Here is a 15,143-nt window from a genome sequence, read left to right as displayed (position 1 = left end):
CACATAGTTGGGAGTCTCGACATTTCTGTGAAGAGGATGGAAGAATGGTTGAGAAATTTCTTGCTGGTTTTTACAAATGTTTGGTTGCTAGAACCAAGCCAGATTTTACCAGGTGGTCATCCAAAAGCCCTCAGTTGAAGACCGACTGTGCGGTTGCATCGGGCTCGGTTCTGTGACCTTGTGGGTGCCAGCTTACCTCCACCTCGTGAACTAATGTCACAAAGTCTGTGTAGGTCTGTAGTGACGAAGCAGTGAGGGAACTGGCAACAAAAGCCCTGAGCCCATCACCATGTCATGTGGGGAGTGGCCAAGCTTTGTCCTGGGATGGGGTGGGGCACCCGGCGAGCAGCGCTTCAGCCCTCAGACTTTGCCCTGCGGTGTGGCCCTCAGCCTTCTCTTTGTCTCCCGTGCCTTCCCCAAGTGGGTTGCCTTTTCCCAGCCCCCAAAGGAGTATATATCTCACTGTACTTTTTCAGGATGTAGCCTCGGTTATTTATAGCATTCGGCCTGAAAGGCGCATCCCGGCAACGTGGGGCTGCAGCTGCTCCGATGAGTGTCCTACTTCTGCATTGCCCCCCCCACCCCCCACAAGCCCCGCAGAACACCCCCCAACTCCCCCGCACGGGGTGTGTTCTTGTGCCCCCACAGCGTTCCACAAGGCTGGGCAGCAGGGCAAGGCGGTCCGGGTGCTGGAGCAGCTCACGCACAATGCTGTGGTCGAGAGCAGGTTTAATGATGCCGCCTATTATTACTGGATGCTCTCCATGCAGTGTCTCGATATAGCTCAAGGTAAGCAAGCATCAGCCGGGCCCCTTGTTTTCCCCAGTCCCGCTCTGGCACCAAGATAAACATCGGAAGAGCTGGGAGGCTTTAATTAAAGCCCTGGGCTTGCCTATTGGGTGTATTGTCCATAACCCTGTCTTGCAGCAGCATAATCTCGCGTGTCATCTCTTCCCAGTTTGCCCATCAGCTTCAGGATGGTATGAGGGCCATGCCGGGGTTACGGTTGGGAGGTCTGGGCCTGCGTTGCTAATTCAGAACATGTCTCTCCCCGGCTACCTGGGAGCCCGTAACTGGAGCCGGCTGAGCAGTGGCTTAAAAAAAAAAATGAATTAAATGAAAAGGTGAAGAAGAGATCACTTTATAGGAGCACTGTCCGGATTCTCACTTGTCCCAGGCGGGAGGATAGTTTTGGTATTGATTTCCTTCATGAGACTTCCCATGATGCGCCGTCGGCCTTCTGGAAGCGCTGTCTGTCCCCCTGGCTGAGGCCCACCTGTGGGCTTGGGGGGATGCTGGCATGCGAGCCGCCAGGGGACTTGTGACAAGGCACAGTCCTTCCCGAGTGCTGCCCGCCATCTGTGGAGCAGGGTGGTGACCCGCTCTGCTTCCCGCATGACCGCCTGGAGCCGTGGGTGTAGTTAGAAAACTATCAAGCCCTGGTGTGAGGGGGCACTTTCTATTCTGGCCAGCGGTGTGGGTTTTGAGGAGGAAGGTAGGGGAGGGAAAAGGTGTGAGGTGAGCATGAATGCTGCCGATGTGTGCCCACCCTCCCTGCCAGGGGCCCGGGCCCATCTGGGTGCTGTGATCAGCCTTTCCCCACGCCAGCCCTGCCCCAGGGAGTGACCGCTGCCTCAGGACAGCAGAGCACCTTCCCCATCACCCTGGCTCAGGAGAACCGGCCCGGGCTGACACGCCCTCCCTGCTCCCCGCAGACCCCGCCCAGAAGGAGGTGATGCTTGGCAAGTTCCACCACTTCCAGCACCTGGCCGAGCAGTACCATGGCTACCATGCCATCCATCGATACGTGGTAAGGTGGGCGGGCACCGCCTGCCAGCGGGGGGCTGGGCTTGGCTCATGGAGCTGCAGACCTCTGGGTGGGGCAGAAACCCACCCACAGGGCGTGGCAGCCTGCGGAGAAGTCTGGTCTCCCCCGGGGAGACAGGTTGGAGCTTTGATTTTCCTTGATTGTTCACTTGTTTGATGTGTAGCGTGTGGGCTTCAGAATCAGCCAGCCTGAGGGCTTGGCTGGAGGGGGCCTTCTGGTCGCTTGCTTCAGGTTCGGATGACTCAGGAGGACTCTGGCTTCCCCGCTCAGAGGGCTGTCTCTCTGAATGACCAGTGGGGGATGTTCCAAGGGCCCTAGTCTTTTAGTCAGGTGAGGGTCCAGCTCTAACCAAAGGCCCGAGGTCTCTCCCTGGCCCTGCCACTGACTTTCTGTGTGACCTTGAGCAATTCACTTTCCCTTTCTGACCCTCAGTTTCCTTCTTTATAAAGGAGAGGGTTGGATTGATTTCCAGAGACCCAAATAGCTCTTCTTAGTTACTCCCGAATCCTTTGTTTAAGCTGTTTCAGATCAGCCTCCTGATGGTGGGGAACAGGCGGCGGGTTGTCCTCAGTCACTCTGCAGTGTGAGCGTGTCCCGTGCTGATAGAGGGCAGTAGCACTGGACGACCTTTACTGAACGCTTACCGCACACCAGGCAGCATGCCGAGGGCTTTGTTGCGCCAGCCTTTTGACCATGCTGTGCGGTACCTACTGCCATCCCATTTTACAGATGAAGAAACTGAGGTGCTGGACAGAGAGATCGCACAGCTAGTCAGTAGGAGAGCCAGCACTTGAACGCAGACAGCAGCTTGACTTGGAGCCTGTGCTCTTAGCAGCCCCCACGCCCCACCCCCGCCTGCTGATTTAAAGAAGGCGGACCGCTGGCCACACACCAGCTCCACCGTGTGACCTTGGGTGGGTCGTTTACTCCTCTCTGTGCTTCAGCTCCCACCTCTGTAAGATCTGAGGGTCATAACAGTGCCTACTTGACGGTGAGGATCCAATGAGTTGACACTGGGGGGCACTTGGAAGGGGGACCCTGGGTGAGTGTCGGCTCTTGCCGCTGCCCAGTGTGGAGACCTCACACCAGCCTTCCATTGGCCTAGAAACAAGCAGTTGCACTTTAGTTCCCTCAAAGGATGTGCTTAGAGGACTAAGAAGACTTCTGGAGGAGGTGGCCCCCAAGCCAGGAGGTGGGAAATGAGTAAGACAGGGGCAGGTGAGGCGGGGAGAAGGGAGGCATCTCCTGGCAGAGGCCCCAGTGTGAGCGCAGGCCTGGAGTGGGGCGGTGTCTCGGGGTTTGGTGTCCAGCCAGCAGAGCAACTCTGGTTTGGAGGTGATGGTGCCTTTCCCAGGGGAGCCCCCGCCTCCCTGGGACACTTCTGAGCTTCCGCACCTCGTGTGGTGAAACCAGAGGCAGGCCTCTCCCTGGCTCTCACCCAGGAGAGGATGCAGGCTCAGGTTTTCTTGGAACTGACAGAGGCTGTAGAAATTTAAGTGAGAACTAAGGAGCGAAGGCTGGGCTCTGGACCAGAGATGTGGCATAAAGCAAATCCTCGCAGATTGAGACCAATAGGGCCTGAGTTCTGGTGGCTCAGAGCTGAGTGCGACCCAGCAGGGCCCTTGAGGAAATGCCAGTTTATTGCCGTTTAATACTCATGGCCAGGGGAAGCTGGCCTGCTTTCATCTTGTCATCTGGAGCGGCGTGCCAGAGTCTTTCAGAACAGGGATCTCTTAACCTCCTATAGACCCCTCCCGATGGAACATCCCCTGCAGGCTGTGTGTGAGCTTCTGGCGGCCTCTTGGTGCAGAAGACCTGTGCATTCAGCTCACAAGTGCTGAGCGCCTGTCTGATGGGAGGGCCTGTGCCAGCTGCGGGGGCAGAGGCATGCAGCAGGGACCCCAGTACCTGGCATGTCTGTGGGCATTGCCGTCAGACTGCTGCTGGATGGCAGAGAGGAGGCCTGTGCTCTCAGGCTGCAAAGGGTTCAGTGCCTCCATTTAAGGAGATGCTTGTATGGAGGTCACGTCTCAAATTGCCTAAAGGTCTCCCCTTTAAGAGCTAATTGGCAACAACTTGAGCTCAGGGAGAAGGAATCATTAGCCACCGCAGAGGCAATGAGCTTCAGAGAAACACTTTCAATGGGTTTGAATCCCAGCCCCATGCCTTTCTAGTGGGCGTCGTGGGCAGACGGTGTCCAGGGGCCTCGGCTTTGCCCTCACTGCAGGGAGGGTGAAGGTGCTCCCCTCACCGGGTTGGGCTGGGGATCACACAAGTGTGGCTGCAGGCGCCCGGCACACGCACTGCAGGTGCTTGCTGGGCGATCTCCCTTCTATTGAAGTCACTCTGAGTTCCCGGCGTCGGCCTCTCACCTGGCCCAGCAGCAGCTCAGCTGAGAAATTCATTTCTGTGTGCTTTCCTCGCGGCAGGAGGAGCCGTTCAGCTTCCACCTTCCCGAGACGCTCTTCAACATCTCCAGGTTCCTGCTGCACAGCCTGACCAAGGACACCCCCCTGGGCATCTCCAAAGTGTATCCTTCGCTCACCGCCCTCTGTCCCACCCCTCTGTCTGATGGCCCCAGGAGTTCTTCCCGAGCACTCTGCTGGCAGAGGCTCCCCTCTCTCTCCAGCAGCCCTCAGGGACGGACGGAGGGAGGGAGCTTGCCATGCTGCTGCTGAAGGCGAGGCTCAGCCAGGGAGGCTCAGGCCAACGCCAAGGGAGGAGTAGTTTTCAGGGCTCTCTGGGCCTGGCAGAGGGTCTCTGGCCAGCACACTGTGCAGGCTTCCCGTAACCCCCAGAGGAGCGTGTGACTGGAATGTAGGAAGCGTCAGGCCCCTGAGCTGGGGACCTGGGGGCATGCAGAGCTTTGTTCAGCCCAGGTGGATGCGCGCCTGCTGCATCCCCAGCATGCAGCCGGTAGCAGGCAACAAGCTGCCATCAGACAGGGGAGATGACAAGTATCAGGGCCTCATTCAGTAGGACTGGTACAGTGTCCAAGGGTGAAGGCCGGGGCCAAAGTCAGGGAAGGCTGCCTGGAGGAGGCGACATCTGTCCCGTAGGCCGAGGTAACCAGGGAAGGCCTGAGTAGATGTTCCAGGGGAGCACCCAGTGCACAGAAGGGGCTGGAGGGAAGTGAGGTGGGGGAAGGGAGGAGCTGAAGCCCCCTGCCTGGGAGCTGGGCTCAGGGGGCAGCAGCCTCAGGGCCTGCCTGGGAGCCAGCCTGTCCTCTGGCTGCTGGTGAGGGCCATGGAGGAGCCTGAGGGCCTGTGCTGCCAGAGACTGTGAGGAAATAACCCCCAATCCCGAAGGTCCTGAAAGGGACAGAAGTCACAAGAAGCACCTGTCCCCTTCTGAAGGAGGGGAAGTCACTATCTCTCGGCCTCTGCCAAGCCCCCACCCTGCCTTCTTCCCGTGAATCACAGACCCTCCAAGGGAAGGGCTCAGAGCTTCCAGTTGGTGAGAACCAGCCTCTCTGAAGGGGTTCAAGCCCATCCTTTACATTTTTGGGGAAGCTGCCCCCATCACAGGGCCTTGGACCCTGCACGCAGCCCCTGCAGCAAGTTCTGTTCAGGCCGCAGAGTCTGAACCCCGCCCTAAGCTTCACCCTGACGTCCGCTGGGGACGTGGAAACGGCTCCTGTCATGGTCCCTGACTCCAGGGAGGATAGGGGAGACGCAGGCAAGGAAACTCGTCTCCACGTGACGACCGTGGAAGGGGCCACGGGGGTGGGGTGCCGTGTGGGCAGCAGGAACGTCGGGGAAGGATGGCTTGGAGGAGGCTTGGGACGGGGGCCTCGCTTAGCTGAGGCTCGGCAGGGGGCAGTGAGGAAGGGCATTCAGGGTCAGGGTGAGGGGAGGAAGGGCAGACTGGGCCTGGTCACAGCCGGCATTTGAGGTGACCTGAGGTGGAGCACGAAAGCCCATCAGCCCCAGACTAGGAGCTCAGAGAAGAGCCCCGGAGCCGGGGAGGCAAGTCCAGAGCTTGTCGTGGCCTCAGTGAAGCACAGGCAGGAGAGTGTTCTGCACTGGGGATCAGGCTCCTCCTGGTGGGGCTGGAGTGGGCGGCACTCAGTGCCACGCAATCTAGGGGCTGGCTGGCAGGCCGGGTGAGGCAGGGAGAGCCGTTTTGGCCCAGCCAGGGTCCAAGATGAGCCATCAGCAGGCCCAGAAAACCTAAGCAAGGCTAAAATATTAATGCAGACGATGCTGTCTGTATCTCTGGAAAAATCTCCGGGCCTTGATATCCGAGAAATTCACTCACCTCCCACAGATGAGCAAAGCACTCCTCAGGCTCCTTCCCGTGCCCTCCTGGCTTGCGCTCAAGCTGCATTCCAGCTTGGGGCTCGCTCCAGAGGTGGGCAGTGCCAGCGCTCGGGCCTGCTGTGGCCTCTGTTGTCCTTAATCTCATCGTTGGCAGGAACACGCTCTTCACCCTAGCCAAACAGAGCAAGGCCCTGGGTGCCTACAAGCTGGCCCGGCACGCCTACGACAAGCTGCAGGGCCTGCAGATCCCCGCCCGGTTCCAGAAGTCCATCGAGCTGGGCAGCCTGACCATCCGCTCCAAGCCGTTCCATGACAGCGAGGTGAGGGCCCTGGCCCCTCGGGCAGGAGGCCTCTCCTGACACCTCTGTACCCAGGCTGGGTTCGACTGAAAGATGGCTGCCGTGCTCCTGGGGCTCTGTCCCCGCCCCTGCCTGAGCCCTGTTGTGCCAGCTCTTTCTGCCCTTCCCTCTCTGCTTCCTCTGTACATCACAGCCCCCTGAGCCTCACAGCCCTGCCCGCTTGCTGCGCAGCCGTCCTGGGGCTCCAGGTCTGCTCTGCCCTAGCCCAGGGCCCAGTGTCTCTGCCCGGGCCTCATCCTAGGAGCCCTGGTCTAGTCCCCGCTTCTGGAGGCAGGTCCACCCTGAGTGTCTGCAGCTCCGTCTGCGCCCCAACCTCCCTTCCCCAACCCAACCAGCCTCTGTCTCCCCCACAGTCCCCTCCTTCAAGGTCAGAACAGAGACTTGGCAACAGACAGGTCTAAGTCCGAATCCCAGCTCCCCATTTCCTAGCTGTGTTTCAGTCTCCCTGCGCCTCGGTCTCCCCGCCTGTCACACGGGGATGCGTGTACAGCAGCTTTCCTGCAGGAGGCTGGGAGGAGGAATGAGACTGAAGTGGGTCCCATGCTTGGCGCAACCCCTGGAGCACGGTGACTGGCTGGTAAATGGTGGCTGTGGCCATTGTCGTTCCTGCCAGGAGAGCCCAACTGCTGAGCCCTGCCTGGGCAGCGGGCCCCAGGGGGCAGGGCCTCTGTGGTCTCTGCAGGCCCGTACTTACCCTGCTTCGTCCCCGTGCAGAGCCCGTGCACTGTGCCCCCCGCCAGGGCCCCTACCCCGCCCAAACAGGTGGCCTCTCCTCTCGGCCACCAGGCCCCAGGAGGCTGGAGCCAGAGTCCAGGCAAGGAGACGGGGCTGTGCCCGCAGCCCCATAGGGCCCTCAGCGGCCGTGCTCTGTCCCACAGGAGCTGGTGCCCTTGTGCTACCGCTGCTCCACGAACAACCCGCTGCTCAACAACCTGGGCAACGTCTGCGTCAACTGCCGCCAGCCCTTTGTCTTCTCCGCCTCTTCCTACGGTGAGTGTGGTGGGCGGGCGGCCGGCCGGCCTGCAGACGGCGCGGCCTGTGTCCTCATCTGGACACAGTGGGGACAGTGAGGCCCCACCCCCACCCCCCGACACATGGGGCCACTCAGGGTTCCCAGAGGCAGGGCCAGTGCTGCCCAGACCCCTCAGAGCCCAGAGTGCTGCTCTGCCTGACGGAAGTCCCTGGGCAGAGGGGCCCTCGACCCGGGCAGCTGACGTGGCTCTCAAAGCCCAGCTCCCTCCACATCGACGGGGATCAGAGGCCCCTTTCCAGGAGCTGGGCAGAGGCCTCTCTCCTTCCCCTGCAGAGGAGCCCGTCCAGGTACTAGGGCGATGGTGGAGGGTCAAGGCCCCTTGCCCACACACGCCTGCTTCCCCCTGCCGCCCCGCCAGCTTTCAGCGAGGCCTGTGCTGGGCGGCAAGGCGCTCTGGAACCCCCTCCCCGCCCCCCAGCGCTGCCTCTGAGAGCCTCACAGACCCTCCCCCTGTGTCTGCAGAGGTGCTGCACCTGGTTGAATTTTACCTGGAGGAGGGGATCTCGGACGAAGAAGCCGTCTCCCTCATTGACCTGGAGGCGCCGAGACTCAAGCGGGAGAGCAAGTGGCAGGAGATCACGAGCAACAGTATCTTGGGCGCCGGCCTGGAGGCAGGGGTCCTTGGGGGGTTGCTGGGCCAGGCGAGGCGAGGGCGGGCCACTCTGCGTGCTGGAGAGGCCCCCACGGCGGCAGGCTCGGGGTCAGCAGGCAGGGTGCTGGCCGGGGTGCAGAGCTGCCACAGGGGCAGGGAGGACGGGACCGCGTCCGTGCCCCCGCTCCTGCCCATGAGGCCGGGGTGTGGTTGCTGTGGGGCACAGCCTGCCCTGACCTGGCACCCGCAGCCTCCCTTCCCCAGGGGGCGGGGGCCTGGCCGAGGGGGTGGCTCCCTGGGCACCTCCGGCTCAGGCTGGCCGGCCCCGGGATCCCCAGGGGCACCCACCCCGCTCTGCGAGGAGGGTTTGCGAAGCTGCCCAGCAGCTGTGGGGAGACCCTCCAGGAGCCACCAGCCGTGCTAGGATCTGTGGCTTCCCGCCCAACCTGTCATACCTGCTCCGGCCCTGCAACCTGCAGGCCTTGGCTCCCATGCTGCATCTCAGCGGCCTCCGTGGGCTGTGCTGGGTCTTGGGGGGCTGCAGCGGAAGCCCTCAGGGCCCCTCGCCACCTCCCCCACCTGCATGCTGGGCTCCATGTGAGTGGCCTCTCCTCCATGGGGAAGCCGCTTGCACACCTTGCTGTGCTCCCCTGAGCCTTGGGGAGGGCCCCACGCAGGCCCAGAGGGAGACCCTGCCCCGTGAGTCTCAGCGCGTCGGGTGGAGGGGGGCTCTCCCTTGGTCTCAGGCCCCGTCCTTGACTAGCGCCCCCAGATGCCCAGACCCTGAGGCTGGATGAGAGCATGGACTCCGTGGGGGACGACGACCCCTTCACGGCCAAGCTGAGCTTTGAGGTGCGGGCGCCGCTGAGTGACGGGCTGCTGAGACACCCCCCAGACCTGGCTCAGGTCCCTGTCCTCCGCACACTCCCCCCGGGGCCCCCAGGGGAGGGAGGCGGGCTCCCCATCACAGAGACGGCCAGCCGGGTTCTCCTGAGGGGCCAGACCGGGGAGGGCTGGGGGTCCTCCGGAGTCGCATGTCTCCCCGCCAGCTGAGCGAGGCCCTGTCCACTCTCCCCGCCCGGCCTGCAGCAAGGCGGCTCGGAGTTCGTGCCGGTGGTGGCGAACCGCTCCGTGCTGCGCCGCATGAGCCGGCGGGACGTCCTCATCAAGCGCTGGCCGCCGCCCCTGCGGTGGCAGTACTTCCGCTCCCTGCTGCCCGACGCCTCCATCACCATGTGCCCCTCCTGCTTCCAGGTACCCCCCCTACCCCGTTCCTTCCCTCCAGCTGCTGTTGCGCTTCCCGGATGGTCCCCGTAGGGAGGCCAGGCATCGGGGGAGCACACGTGTCCCTCAGCGGCCAAGGTCAGGGCCCTCGGGCTGGAGAAGAGGCTTGGCCATCCTTAGTCGCCTCCCCAGCCTCAGGTGCATCCCTGGGCCGTCTGCTGTGGATTTGCCCTGAGCTTGTGCTCCTTGTACCTGCCCTTCATCCAGGAGGGCCGGCCAGTGTGATGCACCTTTGAACTGCATTTCGGGTAGAAGGGGCCTCAGACCTTCCCCAGCTCCCCGCTGGTCCTCAGACAAGGGCAGCCAGGACTTGGTGTTTCTGGCCCCGACTCGCTGCCAAGCCGCCTGCCCTTAGCATGGCGGTGGTCCCCGCTGGCTCGGGGCTGCCGTGCGCCTGGGGTTGCGGGGTCACAGCCCTCTCTCCCCAGATGTTCCACTCGGAGGACTACGAGCTGCTGCTGCTTCAGCACACCTGCTGCCCTTACTGCCGGCGGCGCGTGGACGGCCCCAGCACCTGACCGGCCCCCTGCGGACCGCCGCCCCGCCAGCTGCTGCTCTGTCTGCAGGGCCCCCGAAGGAAGAGTGAAACTGGCAGGCCGTGTCTTCTGCCCCGATCAAGTGTGTATCTTAGGGAGGGGCCTTGTGTAACCACGAAACTCACTATTTATGGCATTTCGTGTCTTGTGAATAGCACCAGAAGATGGAGGAGAGAATGAACATATATTTTCTAAGAGAGAGAGAGAAAAAAAAAAATCTGTTCCTTTCAGAACGGCTCCGAGTTGTTCGCGGCAGTCTGCTGGAGTCCACGGATCTGTCAGACCATTCACATGTACACTTTGCGAACAGATTGCCTCAATAATTACAAATAAAAGGGCTACTTATTTTCATCAGTGTCTGCATTTTAGCAAATCTTCATATTGTCTGCAACTTAATTTCCTTATGCAAAAGTGCACCTGTTTTTTTCTAATTTGATCCGAGAGGAACATTATGTTTGTGTGCTCTTAAAATTTAATCGAAATGGCAATATGGGAATGGTAGAGGAACAGGTTTTGTGGGATTTTTTAAAAATATATATATTTATTTATTTTGGCGGAACAGGGCTCCATCTCAAGGAGAAGATGATATGTCTGGCTCTAACAGTGGCTAATAGGGCTGCTCCCGGGGCCCGCGGAGTCCATCCTCTACGTCCCAACTGGGACCAGGACCCCCGTCCTCCCCAGCTGCCCCCAGATCCTCCACATGATCCGAGCTTGCCCCTTCCTGCAGCGCCTGGAGCAGGTGGGTCCTGTGTGAGGTTCCAGGAAGGGCCCGTCCCCTGAGCATCAGCAAGCGTCCGATTTGGCAGCTCGAGGGCAGATGGGAAGCTGGGGAGGGGAACTGACATTTATTGGGGACCTTTTTGTGTGCCAGCCGCGCTTCATATACTGGCTTGGTTCTCACTCAGCTCTGTGAGGGCGGGTGACTTCCCATTCTGCAGCCCCAGGGACGGGCGGAGATACTGGGATCTGTCCTTCCTTCCTTCCCCAGGCTGCTCCCTTCACCCTCCTCCCCGCTCCCTGCTGAGAAGGCAGCGAGCAGTCCAGGGCTTTATGCAAAGTCCTGATGGCAGGAGGAAGGGGACTGGGCTGCCAGGGAACGTGTGGAAAACCGCCCTGGTGATTAGACACTGATCCTTTGCAGGGCATCCGGGAAGCGGGCCGAGCGGGGCGGAGGTCCCCTGCAAGGGGAGGGGGGAAGACACTCAGGATAGGGGAGTGGCTGCAGGGGGCCCCCCAGGGGTGAGTCCAGGCTGGACCCCGGTCCCGCCCCCACCCCCCGCCTCCCTCTGCAGCCCTCTCAGGAGGGGACGGAGGGAAGGAAAGAGACGGAGCCAGACAGTTGTGCCAACAGAACTCCTCCGTGGAGCGTCTTAATTACTTACGATCATGCATGCTCTCTCGCGCGCTAAACATTTATTAATGTGTTAGGATTTCCATTAGCACGTTGCTTGAGCTGAAATCACGCGCATGTGGCTGGGAAAGAGAGGCGAGGGAGCAAACAGCCCCCCCCCCCCAACAGGCGTCAATCACGGTGACAGATCAGATGGCTCACGGCTAGAGGCAGGGGAGGGGGCCCAGCCCGAGACTCCAGTGTGCATCCTCGCAGCCCAGCGGCAACGGCAACGCAGAGACCAGGGGGTGCCGTGCCCGGTTCTGCCACCCCAGAGGAGCCGAGCTCCAGAGGCCTGAGTCCAAGCTCCCTGTTAAGTCTGGCCCCGAGTGAGGACTTTCCACGTGTTTGTGTTCTATAGCCCTCAGGCGTCTTCAAGGATGCCCACTGAACACATGCCGAGACTGAGGCTCGGGGACATTCTCTTTTCTTCCGTTCATCAAATATTTATGGAGCCAAGACAGGGTCACAGGCAGGCACAGCCTTTGCGTGTGAGTGCTGCGTCCTGCTCCCCTTCTGTCCTTACTGGGCAGGGCCGTGGCCAGGTCCAGCTCTCTCTCCACCGCTGCTGCCCCGTCTGTACAAGAGACCCCTCCAGCTCTGACACTGAGGTGCCAGCCTCCGTCTGTGTTGGTGACCACAACCCCCTCCCATGCCACGGTGAGGAAGGAAGGAAAGGCCTTGGCCGCAGGGATCCTGAGACGCCCCACAAGGACATGGGGCCCTGATAGAGGAGTGGCGGCCGCAGGCTGGGCCGCTGAGACTCGGTTCTGGCTGCAACTGCATCCTGATCTCCGGTCTCCGGGTCCTCAGTACTGTTCCCCGTTCCTGGAAGGAGGAGGTGAGGAAGAGGGGACTGGGCGGCCAGAACGAGCCACCGGGCCAGACCTCAGGCAGCCCCAGCTCGAGCCCAGCCTCAGCCAACCAGCCGGCGGCCGCGTCCACCCCCAGCCAGGCTGCCAAAGTGGGGGGCTCCTTGTGGCTCCTGGACAGGTGGGAAGGCGCCAGATGGACTTTCGTGTGGCCCAGCCCCACCATCAGGTAGGCAGGAGACCCGGCAGAGGGGCCACTGCCAGACGGGGCTCCCACCCTGGCCCAGCACTTGCCCAAGCACATCCTGATGCCCTCCACCAGACCTCATGACATCTAGAATGGGCTCCAGCACGCCACTGCCCTGCCTGTCATAACTTCAGCGGCCCCGCTGGCCGCCACCTGGCACCCAGACCCCTGGCCTCCCCTGCCACCCTACCCCGGGGCCCCAGCGCCTCTCCACCAGTCGGGGGCCTTGGCCCAGCTGTCCCCTCCCTCCTGGCCCCGATGTTTCTGAGGTGGGGGCGTTTTCCCTTCTCTCGGGGTTATCCGTTTTCCCCCTGGCTGCTGCCCCTGAAGACTAGGAGCTCCTTGAGGGGGGGCCAGGAGGGCAGACAGGGACTGTCCTAGGATTCACCTCCATGTCCCCAGCCCCCAGCCCCGGCCAGATGCTGGGGAGAGGGAGGCGGGAGGACAGGCAGACGGACAGTGGAGAGCCGGTCTCCCCGCCCCTCTTCCCGCCTCAAGTTGGCAGCTCAGCCTCAGGCCTCGCCCGGCTGGGGTGACGCAGGTGGCCAGGCTCCCCAGTGAGTGGAGTTGGGGGGGCGGCGTGGAGAGGAGGCTGCTGACCAAGCAGCACCTCCACGCAGAGGCTTAAGAGCTATTTGCGCACCGCTGCCCACTAAGCCCTAATCCTTGGCCACACCTGGCCTCCCAGAGGGGCCGGGCTGGGGAAGCAATAACCAACGCCCCCCCAGCCACGCCACTCACTGCTCCTCAAGTCAGCCACAACGCGCTTGGCCCTCTGTGTGCTCCCAGCTTCCTTCCAGCCGGCCGGCAGTGGGGACAGCAGAGCTCAAGTGGAAGGCTGGAGCCCCCGCCTCTACCTGGCTCTGCCGAGGAACCTGGTTTCCCCAGTGGTCAGAGGCACGAAGGCCTCCCCACGGGGCCGGGAGGAGCTGTCCCTTCCCTGGACACTTCATCGGGCACCTACTCTGGGATGGGCAGGCAGTTGGGAGACAAGTCAGATGCGGCTGGCAGTGTTGGGTACCCAGTGGGAAATGCACGTTTAGAGCTGGAGGGGCCCTCCACGGCTGTGAAGTGAACCAGGTTCTGAGGAGGGTTCGCAGGTGGTGCTAGTGGTAAAGTATCCGCCTGCCAGTACAGGGGATGGAAGAGATGCATGTTCGATCCCTGGGTCGGGAAAATCCGCTGGAGGAGGGCCTGGGAACCCACCCCAGTGTTCTTGCCTGGAGAATGCCACAGACAGAGGAGCCTGGCGGACTACAGTCCAGAGGGTCTCACAGAGTCGGACACGACTGAAGGGACTTAGCACACACGCGCGCGCGCGCAGAAGAGGGTGACACGGTCAGCAAGGTTCACTGGTCCCGGCAGGAAACAGGCTCAGGGAAGGGAGGGCTGGGCCGCCCCCAGCCTCGTGGCCGACAGCCGCGGTCCCTTGTGAGAGGATGGGGGATCTGCTCCTCGGGTCTATAGGTCTGTGAGCCGGGCCCGGGCGAGACAGCGGGCAGCTTTGCCCTGCAGGTGGGACTGGATCCTAGAGGTTCCTAGTCCCAGCGAACTGAGGGGGGCAGCGGGCTTTTCCAGACTCTCTTGGAAACTGAGCCCAGTGCCGCCCCTGCCACTGCTGCCCAGGCCTGAACAGCTGAGTCGGGCCCTTGCCAGCACCCCAGCGCAACCCTGTTTCGTCACTGGCACCCCGGTGTGGATGATGGACGGTCTTCCTGAGAGTTCCTTTGGGGCAGGAGCGGCCAGGCGGGTGTGTTGGGTGACCTGGGTGACTCCTGCAAACTGGGGGCCTTGGTCTCCCCACCTGCAAAGGAGGGTCAGAGTAGGTGACTCCTAACGACCTTCCTGTCGTTCTGTGAGCCCATTCCTCCAAGCAAAAGAGCATTCTTTGTTTTTAATTGTCTATTGTGCATTACAGAGCAGACGTCCATCATGTCAGGGATGACCTTTAATCCCCCATCTCCCCACCCTGAAAGAGTGGATTGTTAGACCCTCTTACAGAGTATGGACCTGAGGCTTGGTGAAAAGCAGTACTTCCTGCTGTAACCTAGATTCATCCACAGACAGTTCTTGGGTACCTATCATGTGCCAGGCCCCGGGCATACTTCAGTGAACCAAACAGAAATCCCAGCTCATTCAAGTAGGGCAGGAGTCCCAGCCTCCAGGCCATGGACCAGTACCTGTTGGGAGATCAGTGGCAGTGCTAGATTAGAAATAAAGTGCACAATAAGTGTAATGCACTTGAATCATCCCAAAACCATCCTCCCCCACCCCTGGTCCGTGGAAAAATTGTCTTCCACGAAGTTGGTTGGTCCTGGTGCCGAAAAGGTTAGGGACCACTGAAGTCAGGGAAACGATTTATGTGCACCCGCTGTGTGATGAGCCCCATGGGCTCTGGTGCCCTGTGATGAGCAAGACACACCCCAGCCCACCCCTGGGGGCTCCAGTTACATCCTAGGAGACCCATGAACAGCATAGGAATTAAAAGCGTCCAGGTTGTCATAAGCATTAGGGGGTAACAAGCAAGGCCATGAGTTTGAGGGTCGGGGGCTCAGCCTGGCCAGGGCAGGGCTGCGTGTGCTGGTCTTGACCCAGGGAGTCCATCGTCTGTCCCTCTGTCTGGCCACCAGGGGCCATGTCAGAATCAAACTCTTCACCTTGACCTCTTTAGCGATGGGCCTAATCACCGGGCCAAGCACCTTACACCTCGAGCGGCCGCGCCCCACCCACCCGCCACGCCTGCCTGCCGCCTTGCTCCTTCCCCCAGCACACACACCACCAGGCTCCCCACGCAAGT

The 15,143-nt window shown here is 61.3% G+C and overlaps 1 protein-coding gene across 3 annotated transcripts in view; it reads left to right on the top strand.

The window, feature by feature from the left end:
• Positions 1-10,245, top strand: part of IFT122 (intraflagellar transport 122) — a 66,702-nt gene extending 56,457 nt beyond the window's left edge. For 2 of the 3 annotated variants that reach the window (XM_055413523.2, XM_055413524.2), the window contains 9 exons: positions 649-789; positions 1,716-1,810; positions 4,258-4,358; positions 6,245-6,410; positions 7,328-7,439; positions 7,945-8,070; positions 8,847-8,926; positions 9,164-9,328; positions 9,787-10,245. In XM_055413523.2, coding sequence (XP_055269498.1) covers positions 649-789; positions 1,716-1,810; positions 4,258-4,358; positions 6,245-6,410; positions 7,328-7,439; positions 7,945-8,070; positions 8,847-8,926; positions 9,164-9,328; positions 9,787-9,876 — 1,076 coding nt within the window. In that variant the 3' untranslated portion in view covers positions 9,877-10,245. The remainder of the gene's footprint in view (positions 1-648; positions 790-1,715; positions 1,811-4,257; positions 4,359-6,244; positions 6,411-7,327; positions 7,440-7,944; positions 8,071-8,846; positions 8,927-9,163; positions 9,329-9,786) is intronic. The other variant, XR_008684120.2, reaches the window with a different exon arrangement.
• Positions 10,246-15,143: the final 4,898 nt, after the last annotated feature.

The sequence above is a fragment of the Moschus berezovskii genome, chromosome 24 (genome assembly GCF_049115385.1).
Source record: "Moschus berezovskii isolate FMDL1 chromosome 24, NW_MosBer_1.0, whole genome shotgun sequence".
Taxonomy (NCBI): Eukaryota; Metazoa; Chordata; class Mammalia; order Artiodactyla; family Moschidae; genus Moschus; species Moschus berezovskii.
The sequence above is the reverse complement of the archived record's forward strand: the minus strand, read 5'-3'. Positions and strand labels throughout refer to the sequence as shown.